At 45.7% G+C, this 18,065-nt stretch overlaps 1 protein-coding gene across 1 annotated transcript in view; it reads left to right on the plus strand.

Annotated features, from left to right (window-relative positions):
• Positions 1-18,065, plus strand: part of PATJ (PATJ crumbs cell polarity complex component) — a 134,387-nt gene that overhangs the window by 28,761 nt on the left and 87,561 nt on the right. Inside the window, exons 17-19 of the mRNA XM_054285616.1 lie at positions 13,517-13,726; positions 14,537-14,656; positions 17,392-17,766. Of these exons, the coding sequence (XP_054141591.1) occupies positions 13,517-13,726; positions 14,537-14,656; positions 17,392-17,766 (705 nt within the window). The remainder of the gene's footprint in view (positions 1-13,516; positions 13,727-14,536; positions 14,657-17,391; positions 17,767-18,065) is intronic.

Below are 18,065 nucleotides of genomic sequence, written 5' to 3' on the forward strand. Positions count from 1 at the left end.
TCAAGATATTTATGTATAAAGTGTATAAAGTGTGTTCTTTTGTTTGGGATTTGCCTCTTAGATCTTTTACACTTTTCATCATCTGCAGATTAATTTTTATAGAGAGATATCTGTGGCTGTGTGTGTGTTTATGTAAATACATCCATCACATCCTTGAGTGCAAGGCAAAGAAAATAAATAATTGTCCATGCTGCAATGGAGGCAAAGGAGAAAAAAAAAGAAACAAAACCAAAAAAAACCTGTGTGTGGTTCCTGGGAGAGTGTTTGGAATTCTTAACACACATTTGCTGGGAAGCACAGAATTACAGCAGAGTTTAATTGTGCCTTAAAGGACCTGGAGACCCTTCTTTAAAACATGAAAGGTGTTTTTTTAGGCACATGCTCTTTGTTTTACAAGAGAAAATTCAAGCTTTATAATGGCAAATGATACTGCTTGTGCTGTGTATCCACTGCTGATTTTGCTCCATTTGAAGAATATGAGTTTTAAATATTTTTTAGGTGTTTTTCAATGAAGATGGGTCTTGCCATGGCCCATCTTCATCCTGAGTGAGTGACCAGCCTTTCTAGGCTGCCACAGTGCTGGTGGAGGTCGGGTGGGGAGGAAAATGCTTTTGGAGGGGAGATTTTGTTGGCAGTTAACACACAAGGAGTGGCTCTGTCCATCCATTACAGAAACTCAAGGAAAGTTTGGTGTTGCACACCCAGCTTGGAGGAGGTGATGTGACTGTCCTGGGTTTTTCAGATCTAGTGATTTCTGTAGCTGTTGGCTGAAATGGCACTTTAGAAATACTGGAGGGATTTCAGGAAGCTCAGTGGGAATAGAGGAGTGGCATCAGGGTTAAAAAGTGGTGATGCTCCATTGCCCCACCTGACTTTGCCCCACACAGAAGTGGAGCAGCACCTCTGAAATGCTGGATCCCAGTGGATCCCAGCCCAGGGTGGGACTGGGGCTGTTCCCTGCAGAGTTCAGGGAGCTCTGGAGTGCTGCTCACCCATTGCTGACAGTGAGAGATGCCAGAACACTGCAGGAGCACAGGAATGCTCAGCAGTTACACACCAGCCTGCTCCCAGTGCTCTGCAGGTTTCTTCCAAAGTGCTTGCAACCGCAAAGCTTTTTACCTTCCCATCCTAAACTGAGTTGTAGAATTAGATCTTGTGCTGAACACTCCTGTGGTATATAATTTATAATATTTGCCATTTTGTCCCTCAAAACTGGCTGCATGCTCAGCATAAAGGCTGCTGTGCCTCAGTTGTCCTAAGTGCTGCGCTTCCCAAGTCATGCTCTGCAAAACAGAATTAATAAAAATTCTTTGTGAGGCAGAATAGGAGTCTGAGTACGTGGAAAACTGAATGCTGAGATCGAGAAAATTATTACTCTGGCATATTAATTTTTAATGGGCTGTCTTTCTAATAATGTTTCATCTATCAAATAAATGATAAGCACATCCCAAGTGACTTGCAGGATATTCCCAGAAATGTACAAGCATAATTCCAATGCCTATATATTTTAATGAACTAATTACAAATTAATTATACCAATTATGCATAATCAATAGTATTTCTACTTTGTCCTGTGTTTTCTTTTGATTGTCTTTAGGGATTTAAGGGCTTAAAACAGAGCTTAAAACTTCTTTTTTTTAATAAGGTTCATTAAACTTTGGGGTAGAGTTACCCCTTTTGCTATGGCAGGATAGTATTTATATAGGATATTCTTCATTTTCCTGTGGTCTCTGTGTACTAAAAAAAGTCGGGTGTTTCCCCTTTGAATGTTGTAATTTGTAATTATGTTGTAGGAAATGTAAAATTTTTGTGAGCACTGCTCTGCTGGCAGCATGGTTAGTATTTGGCGAGAGGGGAGGTGGATGGGAAGCTGATCCTGTGGATTCCCGAAATGATGGATTTTTTTTTTTTCTTTTCTTTAAATAAGAAACACTGAGGACATCTTAAAATGAAATCTTCTGAGTTTTTTTTCTCTTGTCATCACTGTGTTGGGAGCTGGTGAAAGCCCCTAGGCCAGGCACAGCGTTTCCTTGCTGGTGCTGTGGTGGGAAGGCTGCAGAGGTCTCCTGGCCATATAAAATCCGTGCTGCTCAGCCTCGTGGCCAGCTCCTGCATGGAGCAGCACACTCTGCTCCCCTCATTTCCCTTTCCTTCACTTGGAGAGGCTGCTCTGCCTCTCACCTCCTCACCACCCTTTATGTGGTGCTGCTGGCACAGGCGGTGCCAAGTGAGCTCCGCTGGGGAGGAGAGACCCAGGAGCTGCTGGTGGAGGGTTTGGGGTGGAAAGGGGCTGCAGTCGGTGCATTTTGTGCTCTTTGTCAGCAGAACTGAAAGTGTCCGGCTTAACAGTAAATCTGTCTGGCCTGGAGCTGATCTCAGAATCCCAGAATGGTTTGGGTTGGGAGGGATCTCAACTCTCATCCAGTTCCAAACCCTGCACCTTCCACCAGACCCTCCAAGCCCCATCCAGCCTCCTGGCAGAGCTGAGCCATTGTTTTTGAGACCAATCCCTCTTCCTTAGAAAGAAATGGAAAGATACATTATCAGGTTAAAACAGAGAAGAAATGCTGTCTAAAAACAACTGTGACCCCCGGGCATTAGAGCAAGAGGAAAGAAAAATCCCAAAAGAATTATAGAGAAAATGAAGAGATCCCAGCAGGTTCTTTGAGCCCTGGAACAGCATTTAGCAAAGACCTGATGCATTGCAGGCCAACAGATTCTGTCAGTAATGTTTCACAGTAATATTGGAAAAACCACAGGTAGCTGAATTGCAGATTTCTTGAGGCACTATTGACCAGAAGGTAACTTGAATGGTCTGATGAGCTTTTATCAAATTAAACAGAAAGCTGAATGGACTTTATGTGGAGCTTAATTTACTGTGCTTTGAAGTCAGAGTCTTTTTAGAGCAGCTGTTTCAGAGTGCATGAAACTGGAGAGGCTGAGGGGTGCAGTGGGGAGGTTTGGCATTTTACAACAGCTCCTGGGAAGGACTGGGAGATGCTGTTTCTCCCTGTCTGTGCTCAGAGATGAGTCCCCAGTGCCTGCTTGCTTTGGCAAACCCACCTGCCCTGGAGAGGTGGCTGGAGGAGGAACCCATGGACTCACCTGCTCCAGGTGATCCACGGGAGCAGAAAGAGGCATTGCAGCCCTCAGGAGCTCCAAGTGATCCACAGGAGCAGAAAGAGGCATTGCAGCCCTCAGGAGCTCCAGGTTGCCCTGAATTGTGTGAGTTGTGCCCGCCTGGGTCAGTGCTCCAGGGATTTTCCTGTGCTCTGGCAATAGGGACCCCACAGCTGCCTTATTCCTGGCTTCCCTTTATTATTGGTAGCAGTTTTTCGTGCTGCAGAGCTGAAGTCTCTCTTTTGCTGCACATTCAGCAGGTTCTGTTTTGTCCTTCTCCCAGGGAGCATGGGAAACAATTGTTTTCTCTTTTCTAACAAAATCACTGCATAGTCATTCACGGCAGGAAGTGAAGCAATTTAAGTGTCTCCAAATATCTTTCCTCTTTTCTTTATGCCCCAAACAGGCTCCAGATGTAGAGTTACCAAAAAAAAAAAAAAAAAAAAAAAAAGCAAACTGACTTCTTGTTTGTAGAAGGTGGTATTCATGTAGATTATATTTTTCTTTTTTTTTACTTTCTTGGTCTGTTCAGCGGTGAGATGCAGACTGGAATGCTTTGACAAGTTGCTGGCTAAACGTTTGCCCTCTTGTGATAATTTGAGCTTTGTCTATTCTTGTGATAAGTTTGTTATGAACAAAGAAGCATATTCATGTCTTTGTTAAACACATTTTCACCTGATCATGTGATGGAAACCTGTGGCTTACTGGCAAAAGCTGCACAGCTGTATTAAAAAGCAGTTTTACAATGGCTATCAGCTTGGTACTGGGAAAACTGATAAAGGCAGCTTTTCTCCCATCTCTACAACCCATCCACATTCATTAACATCAAAGTTCTGTAAGCCTCAGTACCAGCTGTGTTGGTACTCATCTCACGGAGGATTTGCTTCTCTCCCCCTATGGGAAAGTTCTACATCCTTTAAATCATATTAAGCTGCTTCATGTGTAAAATAATTCTTAATAGTGTGTCATGAATTGAATTCAGTGTAGCTTTTTGAAAAATTCTCTTGGAGTTCAGCTTTAAAACCACTTTCCAGGACCTCAGAGCTGGGTGAATGCAGTTGGGCACATTCCTGGAGAAGTTTCTGAGGTGTTCACGATTAGTGGATTCCAAAACCTGCACCACTAATGCTTTGGGAGAGTAGAGACCACTTTAATAAGAAATCAAAGAGATTTCTGTGTGTCTCACACCAAGATACAGACAGACCCACAGGAAGAGATCTGGAAAACCTAGAGGTCACATTAGGGGCTGGGTGTTCCCTAGCACTGGGCTGGAGGGGGCCATCAGTAGCACTCTAAATGACAAGTTAGGGAGGAATCTCATAGAATTATTCAGATTGGGAAAGGCACTCAAGGAATCTCATAGAATTACTCAGGTTGAGAAAGTCCTTAAACCTTTCAGTTCCCATCAGCACTGCCCAGGCCAGCACTGCCCTCTGTCCCCAAGTGCCACATCCACAGGGCTTTTCAATCCCTCCAGGGATGGGCACTGCCCTGGGCAGCTGTGCCAGGGCTGCACAGCCTTTTTGGGGAAGGAATTTTTCTTTGTACCCAACCTGAACCTCCCCTGGTGCAATTTGGCCATTCCCTCTCCTCCTGTCCCTGTTCCCTGGAGCACAGCCTGGATATGGACACAGGCCGGACACCGGCTGTGCCCTCCTGTCAGGAGCTGTGCAGAGCCACAAGGGCCCCTGAGCCTCCTTTGCTCCAGGCTGAGCCCCTGCCCAGCTCCTCAGGGATTCTGCAGCCCCTGCCCAGCTCCCTCAGGGATTCTGCAGCCCCTGCCCAGCTCCTCAGGGATTCTGCAGCCCCTGCCCAGCTCCTCAGGGATTCTGCAGCCCCTTCCCAGCTCCCTCAGTCCCTCCTGGAGCTGCAGCCCCTTACCCAGATCATTCCCTTCCCTGGACCTGCTCCAGCCCCTCCATGTCCTTCTTTTTGTGACCTCAGAATTCCAGGCACCTCGCAGTGCCCAGCACAGGGGACAGACTGTCCCCTCGTCCTGCTGCCACACCAGTGCTGGCAAAAGCCAGGTTCCCTTGGCCTTCTTGGCCATCCTTGCCACGCACAGCCAGGTTTTCTAGGAGAATCCTGTGGGAAACAGCGTCAAAGGCTTCATAGAATTCCAGGTAGCCATTTCCACGGCCTTTCCCCCATCCACACTATGCAGGTGTTGTGGTTTTGGCTGGGATAGAGTTAATTTCCCTCCTCAGTAGCTGGTGCAGCGCTGTGTTTTGGATTTAGCATGAGAACAATGTTGATAACAGGGTAATGTTTTAGTTGTTGCTAAGTAGCGATTACTCTGAGTCAAGGACTTCTCAGTTTCCCATGCTCTGCCAGTGAGGAGCAGCACCAGAAGCCAGGAGAGGTGATCTGAGCTAGCCAGAGGGCTATTCCATAGGATATCATGCTCATGATACATGATTTATGTGATCTATGAATGGGGAGAGTCAGCCAGGAGGGGTGCATCACTGCTCAGGAACAGGCTGGGCATCAGGATTTGTGCACACTTGTTTTCCTCAGGTTTTATTCCTCTCTCTCTCTTCTTGTTATGTCCTTTTTTATTATATTTATTAGCATTAGCACTGCTGTTATCTTTGGCTTTATTCAGTTAATAAAGTGTTCTTCTCTCAGCCATGGGTTTTGGCTGAGCAGGACCTGCCTCTCACAGAGCTGTGCTGATCCCCAGATTGTCCAGCATCCAGTAAAGGACAGAGATTTTCCTCATCCCTCCTTTTTCTGTCTTGTAGAGCAAGCTGTAGGAGCATCCCTCCTGTCCCTGTGAGCTGCAGCAGCTCTGGACAATACCTGAGTTTGCAGAGAAACTGGAGCATTACTGAAAACATCTGTTTTTCTTTGCTTTGTCGCATATCCACGAAATAAATGCTGAGCAGTATTATTACTATTAACCTTTAGAAATGTTTTCCCTTCTTCCCCCAAATTCTCCAATCTGGTTGTTCTTTTTCATTTCCTGCTAGAAAGAATAGCTTTTAATAAAAACAAAAAAAAGCCCAAACCAAAGAAATTCATTATTATTCCACAGATGTCTTCTGCCTGCGAGAGAAGGCGAGAATTTAAAGGGACAAAACTGTGGCTGGATTTTCTGTTAACCACTTGGTAAATCTCAGCCAAGCTGGGATAATGTGGATGAGGCCTGGCAGTGGGCATGTGGAGATGATGGAGCAGTGGGTGTGGAGGAGCTCAGCCCAGACAGCTCAGAATTCGTCCTGAAATGATGAGATTTGAGGTGGATGGTGGTGCTGATGGATAAGCATGAAGCATCCTGAGAACTCATGGAACTTATGAGGTGTTCTGTTTTCTTAGTACCTCACCCTGCTGGAAGATGCTGCTCCCCAAATCCAAGGAATCCTGTTGCACTTGGAATTTTATGTCAGTTCTCAATGTGATTCACTGTAGCCTTAAAATTCTCTGCAGCCTTTCTGCCAAGCCTTCTGTCTGCTCCCTGGTCCACCCTGTTCCCATCCCTGGTGGTGTTCAGGGCCAGGCTGGATGGCATTCTGACACCCTGGGAGAGTGGAAGGTGTGGAATGAGATGGGCTCTAAGTTCCCTTTCAACCCAGCCCAGTCTGGGATTCTGTGATTCTTTGGGCCAAATCACTGTTCGCAGATCCTTGTTGGATAAAACCCAGCCTGTCCTCTGTCCCCACTTCTGTTTTGCAGCTTTTTCTGCAGCAAGTCTTCCATAATTCATGTGTTTGCTGTTTGTGAGGCAAGGTTCTCATGCAGAGGAGAGCTCTGGTTTGTGTAAAAACACATCCTGCACTTCCAGAGACTTTTACCAGTGCTGAGGCTGGCTCACCTCACTGGTGCAAGCACTGCTGGGCTCTGTGCTTGGATTTGGAGTTCAGGAATCCTTTGAATCTGAGAGCTGATCAAACCACAGCCTGTGTTAAGGCCTGCTGAGCACAGGCTGTGTAGGTGATACCATTTATACTTTTTTCCCTTGGCTTGTTGGTGTTTTTTTCTTCTTTCCCACACATCTCTATCCCTTCTTTATCTCATCACACAGTGGCTTTCCTCCACTTCCTTATGAGTTCAGGGATTATTTTTTTCCTTATCTCCGTGGCTTTTCCCTGTAGTCAGCACTCAGTGTGTTTTTTCTGGAGCTGGAAAGTCTGAAAGTCTAAGATATTAAGAGAGTCTAATGAATGTAATCCCTGAGACTTTAGCTCTGTCGAGAGCAAATATGAAAGGCGGATAAGGCCTTGGATGGATTGAGAAGTTTGATAAATTAAAAGATAGCAGCAGGCACCTGAGTCCAGTGCAGGGTGACACTGAGAGTGCCCAGAGCCAGGGCCTATCTTTCATCTTTTTGTTTGGGAAGAGCAGTAGTGTGTGAGGTCTGCTCCCTGGGGTCCCAGCTCCTCAGCAGAGGGGAGGGAGCTGTGCTCAGCTCTCCAGGCCCAGCTGAGTCACCCACGGCCACCGTGTTGCTTCTTGCTGGGCAAGGCCGATAGGATTTCACATCCCACATGATGAAAGCCTGCTGTGGGAAACCCATTGTGCCACCTCCTCCTGTTTATTTTGCTGTTCCCTCTCCTCCTTTGGGTGGGGCTCTGTGTGGTTTGTTGCTGTTTTTTCCCCCCTTCCCTGCGAATTCCCGTTTCTTTGCTGACATTTCCCACAACAGAAGTTTTGATTAATGCCGGCTGCACACCAGAGCTTCTGAAATTCATTGCTTTATTCCCTCACTGCAGATCAATAAATAGTAATGTTTTATTTCCAGTGCTTTGCCTTACATCACAGCAAAGTTCAGCGTTCCTCCTTGAATGCTGCTCTGTATTTAAGTTTGTGTTGCTTCAGCACATCAGCCTGCAGTTTATTTCCCTGGTACAGCCAGAGGCTGTGCGTTGTGTAATCTCCTTCCTGAGCAGCCCTGCTGACTGCAGCCCGGGTGGAAGAGGCAGAAACAGGTCTGAAATGCCTCGAATTTCACTCAGATGCAGTGGATCTAAGGAAAACCAGTGGAGCACTTCCTCGGGGATGTTTTTCCAGGCCTTGGAGTGCCTTTGGCAGTTCCAACTGCTGTAAACATGTTGGAGTGAGTGAACAGAGGGTCTGGACCTGGAGCCTCAGCCCTAAAGTGAGGCCACCTTAAGGAGGGAGTCAGACCTCACTCACAGCTGGCTCTCCCTCTCTCCCCTGTCTGTTGGAGGCACTTTGTGCTGAGAAAGGCACAAAAAAGGGTTCTGGTCACTCCTGGCTCTTGCGTCCCATTGGCATTGTTGGGGTCACTGTGGAGGGTGGCTCTGCAAAGGGAGCCACAGACACTTCACAAAATGAGAGCATGGATGAATATTATGAGTAATTTCACAACACTGAGCGTGCAGGTACATTACTCATGTGCACTTCTACCTTTGTTCTGCATAACAGTGAGGCAAACATAAAATGCCTCTGCTTCTTTTCACTGTTGATGGGTGTCTTTTCCTTGTTCAGCATCAAAAGTGTTGTGTCTAAGAGTCTTCCAGCCTGGTATCTTATTCACTGAAGGGTTTTAAATATGGATATATGTGTGTTAGACCTGGAAGTGGTCCCATGCAAAATGTAATGAAGCTGGGCTGCTCTGACCCCTGAGCTCCAAGGCGTTTGTTTTGGCTCCCTCACAGAAACCTGCAGTATACAAATTGGCACTTGTAAAAATGTTCAGATAAATCAAAAAATGGCACGGGGGGGAAAAAAAGTTTCAAACTGTTTCTTCTGGGATCCTTGGCCATGCTATTTTGGATGTGTGTTTTTGTGGCAGCAGGCGGTTTGTTGCTTGAAGAAAGCTGAAATATTCTAGGAAGTCGGGGCTAGCTGGATTTAGATCTCAAGTGATGCCAAAACTAATATAGCCTGTAACTAAGTGAGAGTGACTTTGCACAGGGAATGTCAGTCACCCGCAGCTTTGTCTTACATTTTCATAGGAGCCTTTAAAAAAAAAAGGCAAAACACGAACAGAGGCCCGGCAAACGTGGGAGCTGCTCCCATCCAGTGGAGCTGCGGTTTCAGTGCTCCTCATCCTCAGCCCAGGGAGGGGCTGGATGGGTGGATGGGGATGGGATGAGAGCAGGGAATGAATGCCTGCGGTGCTGGGAGCTGGGCTGGCCTGGAGTGCCCTCTCTTGGCTGCTGCACACCTCACTTTTGGCAGGGACGAGCCAACAGCCAGCCTGGTTTATCACTTTTCCTTCCCACAGGTCAGCAGCGCTGCTTCTGCCCCAGGTTTGCTTTCTGAGTGTGGGTTTTTGGTGCCCATTTTGGTAGTTAAAGCCACAATAAAGCTGCAGCTCCGGGGTTGCACGCAGGACTCTCTGAACTCCTGGGGCTCCTAACATTTTAGCAGAGCTCAGGTTTTTAAGAGATTTCACACTGCCCCAAACCCAGGCATCCCAGAGGCAGCAACTGCCGTGGCCCCTGCCTGACTCTCCGCTGCTGAATGGGTCCAGAACAAACGGGGCTCTGAAAATAAGGAGAAACATTTGACACCTGGACTCTGGGAAAGTTTGTGGGTTTTGATGAGGAGCGGGGTGGGGGAGAGAAGGGAAAACCTATGGTTCAGCATAGTTAAATATATGGTGTGCTAACTGTGAATAAATTGTGGCCATTTTAAACAAGTTCCTAGAATCCTTGGCACAGAGGGGAGGGCAGCAGCTACAGCACAGGAGTTCTCCAAGGGTTACCTGGGGGCCACTGTCCTGGGCTGCTGCTGCTGCATGTGGCACAAGTGGCAAACCTTCCAACGTGTGAGTTTTCTCTTAAAAACGAGCTTTTTGGCTTCAGGGGCTTTGTCTTCTCACTGCTTTGCAGTCTGAGTCTTCTCCTCATTGCTCATTAATGATTTATTGGTGTAAAGGAATCCTTCAGGAAAGGTAAAAGTTCCTCTTTAAATGTGCCAAGCCCTGTTCAGGACGATCTTGGAGGTCTTTTCCAGACTTAATATTTGTGTGATTTGTGCTCATTTCAACATGGCCAGTTCACATGGGATTGTCCATCGCACTCCCCTTGTGCCCTGATACAAAGCCATGTGATAATTTCTTGAAATACTGAAATTGTATCGCTTCTGTGTTTGGGGAGAGAGTTGCAAACTCCATCCCATTAAATGACCCTTCACTTTAAAGTGGAGGCTGAAACCTGCTCCTGCCTGCTGGTGACTAAAAATCACTTTGAGCCAAGTGAAGTGAGTGTAGAGCCTCGGGGTAGGTGTGCAGTCACTCACACTGGTGCTCTGTGGTAACTTGGAATGGTTCTAGCTGCTCTGTTAACGTGGAGGCAGCCCTGAAATCCCACTGTGGGGGTGAACTTGCCTTTTAACTACACTAACTATATACAAACTGTACCTTTTGCTCTCAGTATGGAAGGAGAGGATCTGTTTTTCATCCTGCTGCAAGCACTGCTTTCTTTCCAAAACAAGACAACAGCCCTCACGGCCCAGTTGCACTCAGCATTTAGAAAATGTGAATTTGGTGTTTGCTGTGTTGTTTTAGCAGGTGCTTCTTTAGGGTGTGCTTGGGGTCGAGGGTAAATCATAAGGCAAGGTTTCAAAAAGAAGCCCAGGGTTCCTTTGGTTTAGATAAGGAAAGCACAGTGCAATCCACGGTTGTGGTAGAATATTAAATTACAGAGAGAATATGGATATACATGATTACACCTTGCAGCTCAGTGGGTCTGTGCCTTTCTTGTGCAGCTTTTGTTGCACTCCTCGTGGCAATCCCATGGTGGTTCAGGAACTGGTGAGCCCTGAGGTTCTGGCACTGCTGGTGCTGCTGCTGAGCGCTCCCTGTGCTGCTCATCCCGCTGCTCTCTCCCTGTGCAACAGCTCCCTCTGCTTGAAATCAGCAGTGGAATTGTTTCCTGCTTGCCTGCACAGCAGTTTTTAACGTGGGCCCCCTTTTTTAAGGTCTCTGCTGCTCTTCATGGAGCAATTCCAGTGCATGGTGTGTGTTGTGAAGCAGGGAAAAAACCACATTGTCCTCAAAACTGCTCTGCCTCAAGCTGCTGCTTTGCAGGATCTCTCTTCCCTTTGGAACACTTCTTTCAGCTAAATTATCTCCTACCAAAACAAGATGATTTATTGAGCAAAACTGTTTTTATTTCAGTGGTGAGTTGAAGCAGGACTGCTTCTCATCAGAGATGTGGTAGTTGGGCCACTGACCCTGCACAGAAGCAGCTGATGGTGAGAGTCCCATGTCCTGCTAAAGTGGTTCTGATCCAGAACCCAGAAAGAACTGATTTAGATCAGACAGGGCAGGAGTTTGAACGTGGTTCTGCCCCATCCTCAGCCAGCACCAACATCACTGGGCCAGTCCTTCACTCACAGAATTTTGTCAGCTTTTCTGCATGGGTGGGGGTGAGTGCTGGGTTTGTTTCGTTCACTTTTTATCAATAGAGCTAAGCTAGCAAAAGTCATATTATAAAAGCTATTGTGTCAGCAGAGGTGTTGTTTTGCTGAGAGAGCATTCACCCATTCAGGGAACCAGCACAAACCTCCCTGGCCACGGCAAAATGAGCCCATGGCAGGAAAACTCTCTGGTTTGGTTCTGCAGCAAAGCCTCCCTGATGTGAGCAGTGCCTTGCTTGCTGGGAAGGGCCTCTCTGGATCCTGGGTCTGCTGAGGTGTCCAGAAGGTTATTCCTAATTTCCAGAAGGTTATTTCTGATTTGCAGTGGAGCAAACCCCCAGATTAAAACCAATTTACAAGTCTGTGCTGGTTCCAGGGTGGTTGGGGTTTGCTGGAAGAACAAAGGGCAGCAGTAACTTCAGTTTTCCACATCCAACACTCAAAGCCCTTTTTTTCCCTTCATATTTTGGAATCCCTTTGGATTCCTCTTCTGAACTTGCTGGGCTTTGGTTTGTTCCTGGAAATCTCCTGAGGGGATGCTGCTGGAAGCCCAGGGAATCCTCCCTGAGCACCAGGTGCAGCAGGTTTGGGCACAGACAGCTCGGGCACCTTGGCACAGGAGGTGAGCACAGGGAGCCTGCTGGGCTTGGCTGCCAGGACCTGACACTCAGGAGGAAACGTCTTGTGTGCACTGCGGATAAATCGTGAAATTATAAAATTGTAAAAGGGCAGGATCACCGAGCAGCAGAACAGGAGAGAATTGTTGCTGATCTTTATTTACTCGAATCCAGCCCCTGCGTGGCTCTTCCTGCTGAACTCTAATTTCACTTCTCTAATTCCAGCCTTTTACAGATATTACAGGCATTGCCTCATATGTTTGCACATACCTTAAAAAACATGTGCGCTTGGAAAGCAGCGTATAGTCATATAAAAATAAAGAGCTTAAAAAGCATTCCTGTTTTCAAATTAACACTGAGGTGCTGAATTCGTGGTGGTCTTTGTGATTTGAATTTTGCCCTTTTTTTATCCCTCCCATGCCCTGAATAAGATGCAGGTCCTGAGGGAAAAATAGTCCATGATTGTGTATTTGGAGGCCCAGTGCACGCAAGGAGCATTTCTGAACTTTATGAGCCCTTAGCAAGGGGGAGGAAGGCTATAATTGCAATCTTAAAAAAACAAATGAGGAAACAAAAAATACATAAAACAATTAAAACCCCATATGGGTTTTTTTTGTATATCTTTCTGCCAGTATATAATAATTTATTATTTTATTGGATTAAGAATAATTTTTTTAATGAGTGAAGGCATGATAGAAATAGAACAGGAGACAAAGCAAAGGCTAATACAGGATAAAATATTAAGTGAAGTAGATACCTTTGCATCAGTTTACAGTGTGTATAATATTTTGTGCTTGACACTCTCTGTATCCACCACTACAGTGTTCCTTGCCTTCAGTAATAATCTTGGTTACTCTTCTGTTGCTGTCTCCTGTTCCCTGTTAAGGTGGAGAAAATGTCACTTCTGAGTTGTCACGTGGAGTCGACAGAGCAGAAACGCTGCAGTCCCACACCCCACATCAGCTGCTAATTCTTCAATATTTGGGGCTTCCATTTGAGCTTCATGTTTTGAATTGCATTTCTGACGTTGCAGTGGTTCCTTCTGCCATCATTTCTGCTGCTCTGGAGCTCTTGGGTGACGTGCAAAGTGTTTATTTTCTGTGACATTAGCGCGTCCCAGGCTGGATGGAGGCTGGTGGAAGGCTGCCAGTGTTGTTGTTCTATTTGCGGCTTGGCCTGGCTGTGCCTGTGTGTGTGAGGAGAGGACAGGCAGCGTATCAGTCACCTTTCAGATCTTAACATTTCTTAATGGATTAGGCAGGTGATGGAATATCTTCCTTTTTGCACAATCTAAACCTTGGCAGTGTTGGCAGACAGCGCTTTTTGAACATCTTCAGTCCCGTAGCACCAGAGGATGAACGTGCTTGAGTGCTCCTTACACACCCAAACAAACACCACCTTTCAAGGCCTTCACCTGGGGGTGTTTTATGTTATTTCCCCCCCAGGACCCCTTGGATCCAGCGGGAACAGCCATAGTGATCAGCTCCCTGGTGCCTGGTGGCGTGGCCGAGCGCGGCGGGCAGGTTTTGCCGGGCGACCGCTTGGTGTTCGTCAATGAGAAACACCTGGATGGAGCCACCCTGGCAGAGGCAGTGGAAGTGCTGAAATCTGTGCCCCCAGGGACTGTTTCCCTTGGGATCTGCAAGCCTTTAGTGGTAAGAACTGGCTTTAATTATTTTTTTTTTTCTTGTTTCATCCCATGGGGTTTGTGGGGAGAATTCGGCGTAGCGCACGTGTGCGTTTGGGAAACAGCTGAGCTGCTGTGTCTTGAGAGGGCCAAAAATCCTGGCAAATGTATCCAAAACCAGCTTCCTCAAGTTCCTCCTTCAAGAACGTCCACGTGGAGCTGGGAGATGTGCCTGGGCAGACCCACGTGCACTGTGCACAGGTTCCAGCACTTCAGCAACCCAGTTAAACGTGTGCTGGAGCGCATTTCTCTCTCAGACACTACTGAGGGCTTGCTTGAGCTCCATTGACATCAAAGAAAGCTGCTCTGTTTGAAGTCAAGACTGTAAATTCAGGCAGAATTTCCCTTTTCTGGAATCAAGGCTTTGGAACAGTAGTTTACTGGGGAATGCTGCAGTATTGTTCATCAAGGGCACCCAGGCAAAATTAATTAAAGCCCCAGTTAACAGAAAGTGCTTGTAATTCAAAGTGGTAGAGGAGTTGTGAAATAGGAGTGTAGGAAAGCTGTTAAATATATTATTTCCTTTCCTAAAAATTGGTATTTCATTGTTCATAACCTTGTATTTGTCTTGCCTTCCTACTCATCTCTTTAGGTCTCAGTGCATCTGAACCAGTATGTTCAAAGAATAAAAGCTGTTGACTTCTCCATTCTTGAATTTCTATTTTTATAATTCTTTTCCAGTGGTTGGTTCTCCTTCTCCCTGTTAATTTATTGAGAGATGTGAGATTTTTTTTTTTTTGTCATTTTCCTGACTCATTGTTTGGATTACCTTTTTCAGGGAGACAGCAGAGAGGAGGAGAGAATGCACGGTGTGGAAACCAGCAGCATCAAAAGCAGCCCTGGGTCTCCAGAACCAATAGATAACACAAATTTCTCAGTAATACTTGAAGCTCCACAGGTATTTGGAGACTTTTTTGGTTCAACTCCAGTTTATACAGACAGGAAATGATGTTTTAAAGTAAAAAAATGCAGTACGTTTTTCAGATAAGGCTGAAAGTATTGGATTCCCTCTAACAGCAAACTGTGCCAAGTGCATTGGGAGCACTTACCAATGCTGCTTCCAGACTGCCTTATCAAATTTATTATGTCATTAAAATACCTTGGGTTACCTTGGATATGAAATAGGAATGCTGTGTTGTTATTATAATCAGAAGTGGTGGGCTCAGAAAGTAAAGTATGGAAGCAGAATGCTTTTAATTATCATGAAGCAAAACAAAAAAATAGTTCAGAGTATAAGGCACTCTTGAAATACTTTCTTCTTCATAGCCTTCTAATGTTCTCTGGAGTGATTTCTTTACTCTTGCCTCAACTCTCCTCATCCCTACTATCTGAGAAATAATTCTGTTTATTGTGGGAGGATGTGGCATTAAAGATAGTGAGAAACTCAGATGCCAGGGTAATAGGCAATAATATTGCAGTTCTCACCAGTGCAGAGCTGGAGAGATGTGGATATCTTGTAACTTTCATCTGTTCTCAAGTGCTTTGCAGAATTCATGCTGGTAAATGTATTCTTTTTACACCAGAAAATATAACACATAAAGGATCATGCAGAACTGCAACACAGGAAGAAAAATAAACTCCAGATTTTCTTGTAGCTGAACATGTGTACCTGTCTCTGGATGCAAAACCGTGTTTAATGCTGAAATGGTAGATTAGAAGCACCAAAAGGAGAAGTATCAGAGGGTAGATGTGGGTACACTGTGAAGAAATTAGCCTGAATGATGATAAATGGTATTTACTGATTTTCACAATGTAAAATGGCATTTGTTGTTTTCTGAGGGCATGAGAAGGGTTGCAGAGAATTTATCCTCTGCCAGCCCAGATTGGTTTTCTACTTCCTAAATAAAACCAATGTCATTAAGTATTTTTAAAGAAAATATTTTACCTTAAAGTCCTGAAAGTGGAACGATCAATTTGGACAAAACACCCGCAGGGGAATTTACTTGCATCTTGTTTTTCCTCATGTATGACAGCTTTGGTAGTAGCCAAAATTATTTTTTATTATCTTACCTGCGTACACAGGTAGCCAGGAGTGGTGTGTTCTGCTGGCTCCCACTCTGAGGCACTGGCAGCCAGAATTTCAGCCCCAAAATGACGGAATTTGAGGATTTTGTTTGCTCCAGTGTCGTGTTTGCAGCATTCCCTGTGGTGTTGGTGCTGTCTGGTGCTGCAGTGCAGCAGTCAGGGAGGATGCAGAGCAAACTGCTGGGTCAGGGACACAAACCCTGTGTGGTTCTGGGCAGACACAGCTGATTTATGTGCCCTGGACCTGGGGAAGTGTTGGGAGAACGGCGCTGCAGGAGCCGAGGGGAATGGAGTGAACATGGAGAGAATCAGGATCTCTTCAGCCTGGGGGTTTTGTGAGCAAGAGGTACACAGATCAGATGGATTAAAGGGACATTTAATGCTAATTAAATTAATAAAACGGGCTGATTTCTGGGTTGCTGGTGTTCTGCTCTGGTGCCAGCTATTGGCTGCATTGTTTCCTTATGCTCCTGCCTCTCTCCTGTTTTCTCTCCTGCCCCTCACTTGAGCTGTACAAGCATCTTGGCAGTGTCTGGGGCTTTCCTTCTGTATTTGTACAAATGTAACCAAACAGGATCCTGACACCGAAGGTCAGAAGTGCTGCAGAGCCATGGGGAGCCTGGGAAGGGGCAGGAAGCAGAAACAAAAACATTTGGAGGAAGGAGCCCTGGGTCTGCCCATTGCTTTTGGAGTCTGGGGGCTCGGGGTGTTGAAGTTGGGGTTGGGGGTTCTGTGGGCCACAGGGACTTGGTGGCCTGATGGAAAAGAGGGGAAAAGCTCTCAGTGTGTGGCAAAATTCTGGGATAAGTGCAGGGCATGAAATCCCAGCTGCCTGTGCAGCCTCACTGAGAGCCAGTGAACAGCACCCCAATTCCATCTGGGACAAACAGGAGTTGTTGGGAGTTGGGGGAGCCCGTGACAAATCCCAGAGAAAGAACCTCTGAGTGAGATCTTTCAGAGTGGGGTTTTATACCTTTTCCCTCGGTTTTGTTGTTTTTTGGTTGGTTGCTCTGTGGTTTGAGCACTGGAAGGTAATAAACAGTCATTTATGTCCTTTTTTTTGGGGTATGTGTGTCTTCCATTTCCCCTCTGCCCCAGGTTAAAAGTTGGATGAGATATCCAAGGTAGGAGCAAGCAAGTATGGCTTTAATTTGGGGTGTTTAAGTTGCTGACACTGTTGCATAATCAAACTCTTGTGCTGTTTATTTAGCTGATGGCATTTTAAGAAACGTTCATGCATTCATAAAGCAACAGCAGATAAGTCTAGAGCACAGAGATACTTTAACTAGATTTATATGTACTCTTTCCTATGGCTGTTTCAGTGTTAATTAATAATTTCATTCCCTAACTTCAGGCCAGATTGGTTTTTCCAAATGGCTGCAGCAGCATCTAAGCTGTGCCACTTAAATTTCTTTATCTTGAAAAAAAATAATTGCACTGTCTACTTTTGGTGTTAAAATCATAAGTCAGAGAGTCCGTTTTCTTTTAGAAAATGCAAAAGGTAGAAGATTTTAAAAATCAGGATATAGTTTTAACAGAAAATGAAGCATAGCTTTAAAAGGGTGGAAACATGGTGTAAAATCTGTTTTCTTTTAATGATCTTTGCAGGGTTTCAGGGACGAGGTGCCTTTCAAAGAAGAACTGGTTGATGAGCCCCATGTGGACTTGGGAAGGTCATTTCAGCTTTCTCAGAAGGATGAGGAGTATGGGCAGGAGTCCTGGGAGATGTGTGAGTTCCTGACAGTCGGAGCGCAGGGCGTGGAGCAGGAACGGGAGATGCTGGTGGATGAGGAGTACGAGGAGGATCCCGACTTCCTGAAGGGGGATGATGCATCAGGTGCAGAGGAGGCAGCCTCAGACAGGAACCTGGACACTGAACCATGGGCAGAGCAACTGGAGGCTGAGGAAACACAAGATTTAAGATCCAGTGTTAGCCTGAGTGCCAAAGAGTCCCTGGAATATCCATTCAGGAAAGATCAAGTGGTAAGGAATGCTGTGCTGAGCTCAGGTCCCTCAGGGCAGACTCCAAAACTGAACCCTCAGGACTCTCTCTGGGGTGTTAATTACCAGAATTTAATTTATTAAATTTAGTTTAATTACTATACTTCAATAAATTAAACTTATAAATTAGATTTATTGACTTGTGTACCTCTAGCAGACACCAGTCTATCCTTCTGTACATTTTGGAGATTTTTTAGGTAACTTATTCTCTGTATATTTACCTGCTGAAGTGAAATATGTGCTTGGTATATCTACAGGCATCCTAAATTTGTCTTTTTACC

Source organism: Melozone crissalis, unplaced genomic scaffold (genome assembly GCF_028551555.1).
Source record: "Melozone crissalis strain CALT ecotype California unplaced genomic scaffold, PUWL_Pcris_2 ptg000045l_1, whole genome shotgun sequence".
Taxonomy (NCBI): Eukaryota; Metazoa; Chordata; class Aves; order Passeriformes; family Passerellidae; genus Melozone; species Melozone crissalis.